Source organism: Solea solea, chromosome 16 (genome assembly GCF_958295425.1).
Source record: "Solea solea chromosome 16, fSolSol10.1, whole genome shotgun sequence".
NCBI lineage: Eukaryota > Metazoa > Chordata > Actinopteri > Pleuronectiformes > Soleidae > Solea > Solea solea.
Window position 1 is genome coordinate 23302240 of NC_081149.1, and position 14522 is coordinate 23316761.

Below are 14522 nucleotides of genomic sequence, written 5' to 3' on the forward strand. Positions count from 1 at the left end.
TTAAAAGTGCAGGATTTCTCTATTCACAACAGAGAACAAAGTGCATAAAGTCTATGTATTGAACGTGGATGGAGCTTCTCTTATTCATTTGAGCAGCGCCACCGTGAGGACACCTGGTGAGTGAAACTGGTATGGACTGTTTACTTTACAGAGCCTTAATTTAAGGATTAAAATATCAACATTTTCCTTTGAGACAATATTTTCCCTGTGATTCCCATTTTCCCTCCCTCTGAATCCAGATGTTCTTGTGTAGTGTGTGTAATTAAAAGCCTGGATCGCTGAATGCTGTGTTCCGTGTAAATCATACGTGCACATGCACAGGCTTGAACGGCTTCTCGACTGCTTGATGCACTGCTGCTAAATTTGGAAACAAACCACTAAATTATTACACACTCTGAGACGCGTGAGAGCCGGCCACTGTCCACATTTTTTGGAGCGCTGTTGTAGTGGCGATGATGTAACAATGAGCAGCTTTGCTCTCGACCAATCTGGACCCGCTCGACCCCCGCCTTCCCCGTCCAAAACACACAGCTGGTGCAGAGCAGACATGCTGCACGCTGACATGGATAGTGTGTGTGTGTGTGTGTGTGTGTGTGTACAGACTGACAGACGGGGACATCCATTACAGATTTTTCCCCTCAACTAAAGGAAAAGTGCTCGCAGCAAAAAATTGTCCCGATTATTTTGATGACGCTAATATTTCACTGACTTTACTTTCAGTTGTAATCGTTTTGCACGTTTGTCAAAAATCACACACACACACACACAAGTAGTAATTATTGTTTATTCACATGTCAGTGCTTTAAGAGCGTGTGGCATGATTACATAATATGTCATTTATCATCATGTTCTGAGATCAATACTGAGTCCATGTCAGGACAAAAGCTGTCAGCAGTGATGCTTTTAGTGGCTTTAAACTCTCTCAGATCCACTTTTTCACTTAAGCCCTAAACAAAGGAAGTTGTGGGGATTTCTCTGTATTGATATTATTCTTTAATCTTCAATAACAAAAACAACAGGACATTTTTAGAATCTGTCCTTCATCTGAGAACAAACTGTCAAGCAATACTATCAGCCCTGACGTTTGTGTGGAGTCAAGAAGCATCTATTCCCTCAAACTGCTGAATGACCAGGGTTTTATTCAGCAGAAGAATTTAACTCCGTCGTTCTCCAACCTGTACTCTTGCCTTTGCAGCACAGAACGTAAAGACGCCATCGTTTCAGGAAACATCCCCGTCCACACGCAACGACACAAAGGGCTGTAGTACATATATATGTGTAAACATTACAGATATAATAAACCTGTTTCCGTGAAGTCCAGCTCTAACTCAACAGGTTACCCAGCTTTGGTCGTTGTACATTTTTCGTCTTCTTACATTTTTATTTAAACATTTAGTAGATGCTTTTATCCAAAGCGACTTACCAAAGAGGAATAAGCTACATAGAACTCCATTAGATCGTGGATCCAAGTGCAGAAGGAGATGGTGCAGGTAAGTGTTAGGACAGAAGATGCTCTTGGAAGAGCTGGATTTTCAAGAGCTTCTTGAAGACCCCCGTTCTGGTAGCGCTCGGTAGCCTCAACAGTCTACCCAGCTCCTAGTACCGGCTTTGGTCATCTCCCAACTCAACGACTGCAACGCTCTGCTAACAGGCCTCCAACCTGTGCTGTGAAACCACTACAGATGGTCCAGAACGCCTGGTCTTCAATCAGCCTAAAAGTTCACGTTGTTCATTGAGCTCCGCTGTCTTACCCTTAGCCGCCTGCATCAAATTCGAATCACTGATGCTAGCTCCCAAAGTGCTTCATGGGTCTGCTCCCACCCACTTAAATGCCCTCCTAAAGGCTTATGTTACCCCTCAACCACCCCGTTCATCAAAGGATTGTCGTGTGACGGTGCCAACGTGTCGTTCCACGCTGGTGGAATCACCTGCCGAGCGCTACCAGAACAGGGGCGCCCCTGTCTATCCGCAAGAAGCTCTTCCAAGAGCATCTTTCTGTCCTAGCACTTACCCTAAACCCCCTCCCCCCTCCCCTCTCCCCTGCACTTGGATCCACTTCTGCACTCTCACCCTCGGTCAGTCCACTGTTCCTATCTAGTGGACTTCTTTCCAAGGCTTCTTCTACGTAGCTTATTCATCTTCTGTAAGTCACTTTGGATAAAAGCGTCTGCTGAATGCTCAAATGCTTAAATGTAAATGTAAATGTACTGTTGCTGTTCAACATGAGTTTAGTGTTTAAAACTGAATGCGCCGGTATAAATAAATAGTTTGAAAGACTGAGGAGCGAGACGAGGAGCGCGATGCTTCATTCATACCTCACTCACACACACACACACATGCATCTGACTCACATGAAACACATGGCTTACCCTCCCCCACGGATTCATTCATGCAGACTGCTGTTATGTAAGAGTTTACCCTCAGCTCCTAACAGACATGTCCTTGCATCAACTCCACGTGTCAGACCAGGACAGAGACAAAAATACAAAGACACACAGAGAGAGAGAGAGGGAGGGAGAGAGAGGGAGAGAGAGAGAGAGAGAGGATGGACACACAAAGAGAGAGGGAGAGAGCATGACAACAGAAGAGAGGGCAAAAGAGACAGAGAAAACATCAGGGACAGAGAGAGAGGCCCGGCCATGGAGCTCAGCCTCCTAAACCTGTGGAATGTGCACACACACTTACATCAGTCTGTGTCCACTGTCCGCATGGTTAGGGTTTACAGGAGGAAAGGAAATGAGGAGGCAACAGGGGACGAGTACGACTGTAAACACAGAGGTGTTTTCTCTTGTGTTGATGCTGAACTATGTATTTTACTTTTATTTATATATATATATATATATATATATATATATATATATATATATATATATATGTACATATATAATTTTTTAATTTGTGTTTCAAATAAACATTCAACTTTTTGTGGATTAGCATAAAACAAATTTCATTCCACTAGATGGTGCTCACTCTCCCTGGAGCTGGTGTGTGAGTATGTCGCGATACATGAGTTTGCAAATACTCAATATTTTAATTTCTTGTAAATAAATGTCCGATTTTATTTACCAGAATAAAGTCGTACATTTATGAGATTAAAGTGGTTAATTTACAAGAACAAAGTCTTAATTTACGACAATAAAGTCTTCATTTTACAAGATTAAAGTCATAAATTTACAAGATTTTCCTCAATGTGGCCCTAATACTCTGTCATAACTTACAATGAACCATGTAATTCATTATTCCTGAACCTACAGACATTAAAGTTTATGACTTTAAAATAAGAACTGATCTGTTAAATACAATTCACAACCAGAGAGAGAGTCACTGTCAGCTCAGAGGAAATGAAACGAGAAAAAAAAGCATTTAGAACAAACATCAAGTAAAATTCTATATCAGTCAGAATGTAGTGGAATTAAAATGATATGCATCACTATTTGAACTTAAAGAAGCAATATTAATACATACAGTATATAGAGTAATATTATGTCCAGAGATGTATTTTTTTCTTGTTTTCTTTTATAAATCACACGCTAACTATAGTTAGTTTCTTTTGTGCAGAATGTTACTGTTTAATTTATAAGAATGTGTCGACACACAAATGTACGTGTATTTATTTGTATTATTTGCATTTGTGCGTCCACCATCAGTCAGTGAGAGCTTGGGGCCGTCACCACAGTTTGAACATCCTCCCTCATAATCACTTACCCTAAAGGGAATTCCCCTTAATTCACAGCATGTGAGCAGCAAAACAATCAAACACTTCTGGTCACTTGACGGTGGTGATGTGGGACATAATGGTGTATGTTTAAAACAGGGTCAGTCATGTGCATCACATGTGCTTTTGGATAGATAACAAATCACAAGGAAGAGATGATGCACAGCTGCAGCTCACAGTAACTCCCTCCTTTATTTCACTTTTAAAATAAATTCAAGGGACGAGGATTCCATGCACGAGTTAGCAGACGGGAAACAACGTAAACTCTCAAAGAAAGAAACCTTTTTGGGGATCAACAAGGTCAATATTTGAGCGTCTTACACTTGACAGATGACGTCATCAGAGTCTGTGAGAGAAACACTGGTGTTTTTACAGTATTGAGATGCAGATGGAGTCACTTTAACAGTCCAACGACTCCCTCTACAGGACAACATGGTTACACCTGTCACCGTGTACTACTTTGATGTTAAAAAAAACCACTCAGTTGTGTCTTTTGTTCCCAGTTTATTACTAAATGTATGAAAAGAGAAAAACAACAACAACAATCACCAGTGTCATTAGATAAAGTGCACTTTGTAGAAGCAGCAGAGTCATAATCTGAGGCTCCATCCCATCATACAACGCACACACGTCACACACTCAGTCACGAGTCATGCACGACACTAATAATACACACACTGCAGATACACAACACTTATACTGTGTTTATAACAAAGCCAAGCTGTTGTACAATATAAAACCACATTCAGCTGAGACTTTATCCAAACATGGTGAGGTCACATGTTTGACATCATATGGCAGTGTTTAAGTTACAATCTTCTGTTTCCACTGATTGGACCATTTTGGCAAAGAGTTACAGATTATTTACCATCAGCATAAATACTGTGTCAGGCCAAATCTATCTACTAATCATCTCCCAGAGATTGATTTGATTGATTTTAGCAGGAAAGGCTTGGGCCAGCATGTGTCCTTAGACTGGGGAAGCTAAATGGAAAGTAGCCTTAAAGTTTATGTTCACTGATGGTACATTAATATTATACTTATTGTAGTCCTTAAAATTCAAAAATTGTTCCATTATTAAACAATTAAGAAATGATTATAAATAATTAAAGTTTGATAAATGACTCACACAATTGATTCGATGAATGCTCTGGTTTCTTGGATCCGGATTTCACCTTTGTCCCACATTTTATGGACAAAATGAATCATGAATCATCTCTAATAATATAAAAAAAATAATAATCAATTAGTCACCAGATTATTTGATGATGGATAATCACAGAGTTAGCTATTTAAACACCACGCGATGTCCAAATAAAGTCAAAATTAAAACACAATAATAACACAGAGAAATACTTGTGAGGCAGGTCTCAACATATTAGACAAAGAACGTCTGGTTTTAAACGTAAAACATCACAGTTTCTACATTTTCCTCCGACAAAAAGCATCACCAGTGTACACAAACTTACATACACGTATATGTCATAATATCCACTTTATATTTTAGGTCCACGGTAACACGAGTAACTCGTCAGCTCCAACTGGACTAAAACAATCAGATTTAAACAGATTTAACTAGTGTTAAAGTGACACTATGAGAGTTTGATTTAACACTGCTCTGTGTTATTTTAAAGGATCAGTAAACAAGTTTTTTGGTCCTAAAGGGAATTGGACTCAAGACTGCAAAATGTACCATTCATGATGTTCACTATGTAAACACACTAAACTCAACTAAACGTGTCTGAATGTACACATTACGAGCACGTGTTGATCCTCTTCCCTCACTTCTGGAACATTCCCCTCACAGCCCGAGACAAAGGAGGCGACGTGGCACACGTGTCTTCTCTCTTCACTCCTCACTTGTTCCAGGACTTTCTTTCGGCCGCCAGCCGTTGGTTCAGCCGGCACAGCTGCCGGAGGAAGCCGTCGTTGGGCCCGATTTCTCTCTTCTGCCGCACCATGGCCAGAGCGGTGTGGACGTCCATGTTTTGGCGAAGCATCAGGAAGGCGATGACTAAGGTTGGTGAGCGACTGTAGCCTTCCCTGCAGTGAACGTACACTTTACCTGCAGAGGAAGAGGAAAGCAAATGTTCTTGTGATTCTAGTAACGGCCATTCACAATATTTGTAGAATGCCAGGTTTCCGCCTCCATCTCTGACCTTTCCCGTGTTTGTACGCCAGCGCCTTCCCGATGAAGTCCGCCGCCTCCTCAAAGTAAACGCTGAGGTCGTAGTGGTCCGTGTCGCTGGCTGGGATCCCGTGGTAGAGGAGGCCCGTGCCGGCGTAGAACTCGGCGTTGGTGTTGACGTGCATGAAGGAGTTTCCCTCCGCTGCGTTCAGGATGTGCGTGACGCCCAGACGCCGCAGACGCAGCGCGTTCGTCGCCACAAACCTGCGGAAAATACAACTTTGAGCATTTTTGTGACTCAAATCAACAGATCTTTACTGACTTAGTGAAAATATATTCTAATATCATCCAGAACGATTGTGATTAAATGCCAATTATTACACATGTAAGTTAGCACCTTTTGTCAAAGTTTAGTTGTTTTTTTATTACTTCACTCCCATAGAGTTGTTTTTGGTGGCTCTGTGTGTCTGTGTGTCTGTCTGTCTGTCTGTCTGTCTGCGCTTCCACACTTGTCAACATGACCAGCAGAGGGCGCCAGAGGCTTGTTGCATGAATGGGGTGAAGTTTGCCATCTCTGATTGCCTTGTTAGTTTATTTTGTGTTATTGTGTTGTTGTGCTGCAGTGCAGATTAGAGAGACAGACGATACGTGTTGTGCAATTAATGTTCAAGTTAAGAAATGTTGTGAATCATTTGTTATTATTTAACTGTGATGTTTTATCAGATGAAGGAGAAAAAAAAACATTGGAAATCTACTACTCACATCTTTGAAACTGTGGAACTCCAGGACTCACACAGTAGCAGGTAGAGAAAGGAAAACTCTCTGTGTGTGTGTGTGTGTGTGTGTGTGTGTGTGTGTGTTGATGTTGTGATATAAATCTTTGCTAGACCAGAATGCTGGCAACACAAGTTATATACTGGGGCTTTAAGTTGCTACAGAAGTTAAACACCAGGGGTTTCAGTGAGAAATAATATACTATACCTGCAAATCTGTGATGAGTCAAACAGTTGATTTAATACACCTGATTAAAAATAGCAATGTTTTGACTAATTATTCAGCTGCTAATGAAAGTGTTTCACACACACACACACACACACACACAGTTGGCCTGGAAGTGCACGTGGCGATGAGCACGTCCTGCCTTTTCAGATGTAGAGAGCTAAAAATAGAGCTGATACACACTGTTGCTAAATCTGAACGCAACCTCCACAGAAAGTGTCTGGCACAGACACAGAGAGGACACGAGCATACACAACAACAATAAAGGGATATGAAGTGAATCTTCTGAAGCCTGAGTCGAGAAGTTCACCAACATGTCTGAGACATGACTGCAGACACACGAGGACAGTAGATGAAAGATCAAGAGTTCAACACCAGCTCGAGGAAGAGGAGGACGTTCATTAGACTTAGACTTTAGTCCACGGACATGTTTGCTCCATTTATTATCATGTGCCAAAATGACACATTATTATTTTTATGTTGAGACGTAATGATGTGACTGCTTAGATTCAGGTCAGTGTATCAGTGAAACCTCATCACCTTATCTTCTCATCTCCATCACCATCACTGTACTGTAGGCGTGAGTCAAATATCGATTTGATGATATGTCGCCGACCTTCCTCATGATAAACAATAATCGATACACCAGAGCAAATATTGATATTTTAATTAGTAAATTAGGCGCTCTAAAGTAAACAGTTCCTGCCAGTTGCTACTTTGATGAATGGCTGAAGAAGACAGAGTTTACAGTGAGATAATGGTGGAGAAAGCTACGTTAGAGATGCTCCATCCATGTTCAATACATAGACTCTATGCACTTTGTTCTATGTTGTGAATGAACAGAGAAATCCTGCACTTGTAACTTTTAACTTTTCACGTGAACGTTTTATTTCCTTCAGTTACACAGATATCGTCATGTGTCGTTATATGATTGTCTGATTATCACAGAACCGTTGTATCGTGATGTCATTGGTATCGTGGACCATGTATCGTGATTCCCACCTCTACTATACTGCATATATCAGATATCAGTATGAAAGCGGCACCTGTTTATAAGAATCATTATTCTTTAATAACGGGCGAGTGAAGATGCTTCTTCCATGTTAATATTCGGTCATTATTCTGTCTCTCACCTGCAGATCTGTCCCAATTTTCACTCATAGACCGTTCTATAAAAGGTTGTATGAAGGTTGTATTCTTTCAGGGATCTCAGAGCGTTCTGGGAACCAACATTTGTCAGCTGGGTTATTACGTCGCCCACATTGTTTTTCCATCACCCTTTTTCCTCAACATTTATCCACATCAACATACTCTGTCTGCTGCAGACCTCATGACTTTAGTCTTTAACAATCAGGACTGCTTTTAATATATAAGTCAAACATAAATGTCCCATCATATTAAAATAGTACTCTCAATGGCATTGATGATAGAACAGGCTCCATATAGTTAATATTTATCTATCTGTTCACAACTCTATCGATTTGATGCGATTGTTTGGGAATCCACGCGTCACCATGGCAACAGAGTGTAATGAGGTAATGTGATGAATGTCGTCATGACACACGTGTTTGTTGCTGACAGTGAAAAACAGAAACATTGTTGCGGGTGAATGAGAATTAAAAACAATGTTTATTATGACATATACATAAACACTGAGACTCACGCGTTCCCCACGTAAATCCTCGGGTAAACCTCATGGAAGTGTTTGGTGGGCCAGCTGTAAAAACCACTGTCGTCTGTTAACAGGTCGTTGAGCTGCTGGAGAGAAACCTCGAAGCTCGACATGTCGGAGTGTCTGTGTGTGTGTGTGTGTGTGTGTGTGTGTGAGAGAGAGAGAGAGAGAGAGAGAGAGACGTGACGCACAAACACACAGACAGAGAGGAGGAGGGAGGTGGACGTGGAGGACAGGTGTCGAGTTCACCAGCAGAGGAGAAGAGAACACTTGTTCTGTACCTTTAACTGCTCGGTGGTGGACAAAACCAACGCACATTCAGTCAATGGTTCATGTCACTTTGATGATGTGAAAAGAAGGTCATTTCTGCTATTTAAGAGGGCCTTTATTTTGAAATGCCACATCAGAATGGTCTGATATTTGTGAGGTGGTCTACTATCAGTGTAAAGTGGAAACACGTAGTTTCATTTTTATAACTGTATAAATTTAGGTAGAATATAGGTCAATTCTGCTTTTACAGAGGGCTTTTATTTTGAAATGCCACATCAGAATGGTCTGATATTTGTGAGGTGGTCTACTATCCACGTGAAGTGAAAACACGTAGTTTCCTTTTCATAACTGTATAAATTTAGGTAGAATATAGGTCAATCTGCTTTTTCAGAGGGCTTTTATTTTGAAATGCCACATCAGAATGGTCTGATATTTGTGGGGTGGTCTACTATCAGCGTGAAGTAAAAACACGTAGTTTCCTTTTTATAACTGTATACATTTAGGTAGAATATGGGTCAATTCTGGTATTTCAGAGGGCTTTTATTTTGAAATGCCACATCAGAATGGTCTGATATTTGTGAGGTGGTCTACTATCAGTGTGAAGTGGAAACGCATAGTTCCCTTTTCATAATTGTATAAATTTAGGTAGAATATAGGTCAATTCTGCTATTTCAGAGGGCTTTTATTTTGAAATGCCATATCAGAATAGTCTGATATTTGTGAGGTGGTCTACTATCCGTGTAAAGTGGAAATGTGTAGTTTCCTTTTCATAATCTTATAAATTTAGGTAGAATATAGGTACATTCTGCTATTTCAGACGGCTTTTATTTTGGAATACCACATCTGTCACTTTTATTTTGAAATTGCATTCTCTTACCGTAAAGTGTAGTATATATAGATATCCTAAAACAAAGTCTGTCAATATGACTAAATCATTAAACACTAAATTATGAAAATCCTCAGTAAGTGAAATGATGCTTTTCCATGATACAGTTCTAGCACGACTCAGCTCTACTCGGTTTGATATCAGGCACGTTGTTTTCTATTACTGTAGTACCGCCTCTACATGGGCGGCGGCCTCCTTACACGACTGCATGAAACTGATGTGACCTAGTTTTATACGCGACACAAACACACAAACTAGTGACTTGAAAAGCAGTTGTTTTCAGTGTAACTGAATCATTAGAATCAGTTCATTAAAAAAGATGAGTTCACTACTTCCTCCATGACCGTGGCACATTCTCCACACGACTCAACAGGTTGTGATTCGGTTCACGATTTTAGACGTTTCCTTTGTTAAATGTTGGAGATTAACGCATGTTTTCAGGATTGTTAAGTCTTTTTAACTCATCTACAGCTCGGCAGTGTTCGCGTTGATTCTTGTGTCGGACGTCGTGCTCGTGACTCTTCCTGTGACGACACTCTCTGACCAATCACTGGTCGGCAGTCTGACAACGTCACATTTTAATATCTACTCAGTGCTCACTTAGAACCTGGCCAGAGCAGGTACTAAAAAAATCACTAATGGAAAAGCTAAATCACCATGCCGTGCCGAGGCGAGTAGCACCGGGACCATGTAGTGGAAAAGCGGCACATGTTACAATCTGCAGTCTCACCAGCAGATGTCACCATTTCTTACAAACCAGACCTTAAAAGTAATGATCCAGGACTCACAGGAACAAAGTAGATCAAATGTTGACATATTACTTAAAGTAAGGTCATTTTTGGCTGAACATAGTTCTAATTCGTACATTTTCGTGCACGTTTGCATTAGCCAGGGTTCACTCGAGAATAATTGTGCAAGAGATTATTTTTTATTGACATACAGAACTATTTCAGTTTGCATTCACAATGCTTTGAGCAAGTATCAAGTACAAATGCTGCAGTTTGTCGTCAGTAAAGCGAACGGTCACATAAGCTAGGAAGAGAAAGTTATTATCCAAACAGCCCCGGATCCCCAACATGAAGAGAACCTTGTGGTATTGCATCAATCAATCCTACGGCAGCTTGACTTTGGGAGGACACAGCTTTCAGGAGGAGGAGGAGGAGGAGTCACAGGACAGATTAACCACGATGTGGTCACATGATAACACCGGTCCAGCTGGAAACATCTGGTGATGAGCCAGCCTTTAAATTTACTTCTACCTGAAATGTCCCGACCTCTTTTTGCTTCTTTGGCAACTTTAGAAAGAAAGGGTTCCGTCACTAAGAATATTTATTCATCATATCTAATCATCAGGGGTTGGTTTAGTGTCGTCTGTGTTTTCTGCTTCACACAGGATGTGATTTCCTGTGTGTGTCATGTAACTTCCTCCTTATCTCCAGCTGCTGAAAGCGTGTAATACCTGCTACCGAGCAACCAGGACATTAGCTCAGATGGTCGATTCCTGGAATATGCTGTTGGTAGCAAGTCTAATCTCCCCCCAGAGTCAAACTGTTTGCCCCCCCCGCCCAGCACCACCAATACCACCACCACCGCTGTCTTTAGCACAACTCAGGTTGCATCGTTGCTCGGCAACGAAGGACTTTCAGGAAGCTGTCAATCTTGTGGGAGTCCCGTCGAAAGCAGGACATCAGGAAATGGAAGTTGACTAATTTGGAAATCCGGTCCTGGCTGATTTCATTCCCTCCTCTGAAGGGAAGGAAGGAGAGGTTCTGAGCTTCCGGACCCATCTGAAAGTGGAAGGGAAGTACGTGTTTTTATTCTGTAATTTGAATGTTGAATAAAAATCTGTTGACAGGTCGTTCATCTCTACCTTCCCAGAGAGGATATCCAGACCGTCTCCCAGGTTCTTGGAGTGCTCCTGCAGCTCCTGGATCTTGTTGGATATGGCGCTCTGTGCCGGGTGCGGCAGAGTCCTGGCAGAGGCCGACAGAACCACCAGAGGGTCCAGCCAGGCTTGGAGCAGAGAGCGAGCCAGAGACAACAGGTCGGACTCCTGAGGGACGAGTCAAACAGTGAATGTTACAGATTTTACACAGTGAACGGCATATATCTGTATTTTATTTATAAACTTTATAAACTTTGTTTTTATACAAAACAGTAAAGACGTTTGAAAACACAAGCGTATGAGAATACGAGAGAAGTGAGATAGAGTCACTTACAGAGACTTGAAGCGTTTGCATCTTGTCGCTGGGTGTCTGCAGAGACGAGGTGTGGCACATTGAGGGACGAGGGCTCATCATCCGACCTATGGGAGGAAAATGAGAGTCCTGGGAGGGAAGAGAGAGAGAGATAATCTCTGAAACACTCAGATACCAACATTTCTGCAAACCACAGATTATACAGTCAATATGTTTACATGATATTAATTAAGAAATGAATTACTGTGTTAGTCTGACTTAAAATGGGGGAGGGTTGCCATTCAAGTCTGGGGTACCCATGAGCAAGGTACCCAATCCCTGATTGTTTATTGCTAATTGGATATTCTTAATAATCCCAGCCAGCATATTAATGCTTTCTCAAGATAGAGAGAGAAAAGGAGCTGCACATGTTAGTCTGGCAGGTTAGGATGTGTGTGGGTTTTCTCCAGGTTCTCCAGTTACCCTCCACAGTCCAAAAATATGGGGATTAGGTCAATTGGACACTCTAAATTGACCGTAGGTGTGAGAGTGCTGTTTGTCTCTATGTGTGACCCTGTGACGGACGGGCAAACACCCAGTGACCCTCATGTGGAGGATAAAGCGGTACAAAATGTAGGGATGTTAGTCTGGCTGAATTTGTACTGAATCAAATTTCTTAAAGTCAGACAATCACGTCCAGATCATGTGATTGGGAGTCAAGCTACGACTGCATATATATATATATATATATATATATATATATATATATACATATATATATATATATATATATATATAAATACAGAGAGGTACTGACCAGCTCGTGGGTGAGGGTTCTGCTGAGTGAGTGCATCCTGTCAGAGCGCTGAGAGGCGCGGTCCAGCAGGTCACTGATGGGGACGGCGCTGCATGATGTCACCACATAGAGAACTGCAGGATATGAACATGTTTTCTGTATTTTTTGGCAGCTCAGTTTCTCTATCATTTCAGCAACAGTTTAACAAAACGACAGTTAACATAGTGTCGAGAATGACAGTGACCACAGCGCAGGTCACAGCACTGACCTGTCCTAACAGCCTGAAGTCACTACAGAATCTTCATCCTGACTTTCCCCCTCTCTGGTATAATAATGAAGTAATGCAACAAAGCTGAAGATGAACTTTATTATCTGTTATTTCTAATTCCCTGAATGTCAGGATCATTACATGAACATACTGCTGATACAACGACATTGAGTTAGATTATTGGCCTGACTCTATATATCTCTGGTTTATTTGAATTAATATTGAAGGAGTTTGGTTCAGAAATTCATGTTGAAAAAAAGTATTTTTTAAATGTTTTAAATTTTAGCTGAGTGGATGATCTCACCTGTGATGAAGAGTTTGCTTCCTTTGGTCCTGTGAGCCATCTCTCTCTCTCTCTATCTCTTTCTCTTTGATGTTTATTTGTCTTCTCTTGGTTTCCTTCTCACTCTTTTGTTCCCCTGTTCCAGTTTACCTCTGTTTTTATAGCAGTGGGATGACGCTGCGCTAATTATTTGAACATGTTCTCTTAATGAGAAACATGATCAAGTCCATGTGTACAGTTCCTTCCGCTCCTTAATAGAGTGGCTGAATAAAAATACCTAAATTCAGTGTTTGGTAATGACTTGGCACCATGTGACTGAATTCATTACAACGTCATTTGAAGGCTGATTTCCTGATGTGTGAGTCCAGGACACACCTGACCAGTGTGTCATCAGGCCTCACTTTTCCTTTCCAAGACTTTACCTTCATATAAATCTGTATCTTAAGTATAAGACACATGACAGTTATTTTCAGCTGTCGTGTGTAACAATGTTGACTCTCTCCGTGTCTCTCAGTGTAGCCGGGTTTAGATGTTGATAAATGCGTCGTGTTCCCACACAAGGTCTGATAGTTTTGCTTGACACTGCCTGTTGTTACAGAATTTTTGTTCATGAAGACCAAACAGAGGCAGAATTACTGAAGTTCTGCAGCTTTTAGCTCATTATTGAACCATTTAAACGTGGAATTAAAGGGCTGACTCTTTTGAGTCTGTGGTCATTGTTAATATAAACATGACTTCTTTTAGACGAGACAGAATCATTGGCTTTTTATCTGAGTACCTTCATCAGACCTGAACTGAAGGCCAGACAGAGGTTGTATGTGAGGACACAAAGGTCTGGAACTTGTCCCTCATGTTTGGACGTTCTCCAGCGTAATCTCCTGATGCATAACCGTGTGATCACACTGATTAAAATCTGTCGCACGAGCAGATTACATGCAACGTTAATGTGAAGATGCATCACTTGAGTCCGACGGTTTGATGCTTGTGACGCAGGCGTTTGATCACACTTTACATCCTCCTCCTCCTCTTCTTCTTACAGCTTACATGATGATGATGATGAACATTTCACTATTTAAAATCCCCACTTGCTGAAAGACAACTTGGTGTTCTTGTATTTGTGGCTTTGTGAGGACCAAAAATGGTATAAACCATATGGAAAGTGGACATTTGGTCAAAGTTAAGTCCTAACTAAAGTTTAGCAGGAACTTTTGGTCTCGTGGTAACCCGGACTCATTTTAGTGACGTAGAAAATACGACGACGCATATCTCAGTCTTGGATTCACGGTTGTGTCTCAAAACATTGGCAGCATGAAACCCAATAAATTGAA

The 14522-nt window shown here is 41.2% G+C and overlaps 2 protein-coding genes across 2 annotated transcripts; both read right to left on the reverse strand.

Moving 5' to 3' along the window:
- Nucleotides 1-5566: 5566 nt before the first annotated feature.
- On the reverse strand, nt 5567-8642 carry LOC131474916 (dual specificity protein phosphatase 3-like). Its single transcript, XM_058652637.1, has 3 exons — nt 8506-8642; nt 5875-6107; nt 5567-5780 (listed from the first exon to the last, which is right to left on the reverse strand). Exons 1-3 carry the CDS (start codon nt 8625-8627, stop codon nt 5572-5574), a joined length of 564 nt encoding a protein of 187 aa, XP_058508620.1. The 5' UTR covers nt 8628-8642; the 3' UTR covers nt 5567-5571.
- Nucleotides 8643-10588: 1946 nt separating this feature from the next.
- On the reverse strand, nt 10589-13515 carry prl (prolactin). The gene is made up of 5 exons (XM_058654604.1): nt 13216-13515; nt 12665-12777; nt 11890-11997; nt 11541-11723; nt 10589-11457 (listed from the first exon to the last, which is right to left on the reverse strand). Exons 1-5 carry the CDS (start codon nt 13253-13255, stop codon nt 11269-11271), a joined length of 633 nt encoding a protein of 210 aa, XP_058510587.1. The 5' UTR covers nt 13256-13515; the 3' UTR covers nt 10589-11268.
- Nucleotides 13516-14522: the final 1007 nt, after the last annotated feature.

Excerpts from the sequence above, each read along its gene's own strand:
- LOC131474916 (XM_058652637.1), bottom strand. The coding sequence starts at position 8,627 with ATGTCGAGCTTCGAGGTTTCTCTCCAGCAGCTCAACGACCTGTTAACA. Across the intron at positions 6,108-8,505 it reads AGGATTTACGTGGGGAACGC|GTTTGTGGCGACGAACGCGC; the intron begins GTGAGTCTCAGT and ends TATTTTCCGCAG. Across the intron at positions 5,781-5,874 it reads GGCGTACAAACACGGGAAAG|GTAAAGTGTACGTTCACTGC; the intron begins GTCAGAGATGGA and ends CTTCCTCTGCAG.
- prl (XM_058654604.1), bottom strand. The coding sequence starts at position 13,255 with ATGGCTCACAGGACCAAAGGAAGCAAACTCTTCATCACAG. Across the intron at positions 12,778-13,215 it reads AAGCAAACTCTTCATCACAG|TTCTCTATGTGGTGACATCA; the intron begins GTGAGATCATCC and ends CATATCCTGCAG. Across the intron at positions 11,998-12,664 it reads GAACCCTCACCCACGAGCTG|GACTCTCATTTTCCTCCCAT; the intron begins GTCAGTACCTCT and ends CTTCCCTCCCAG.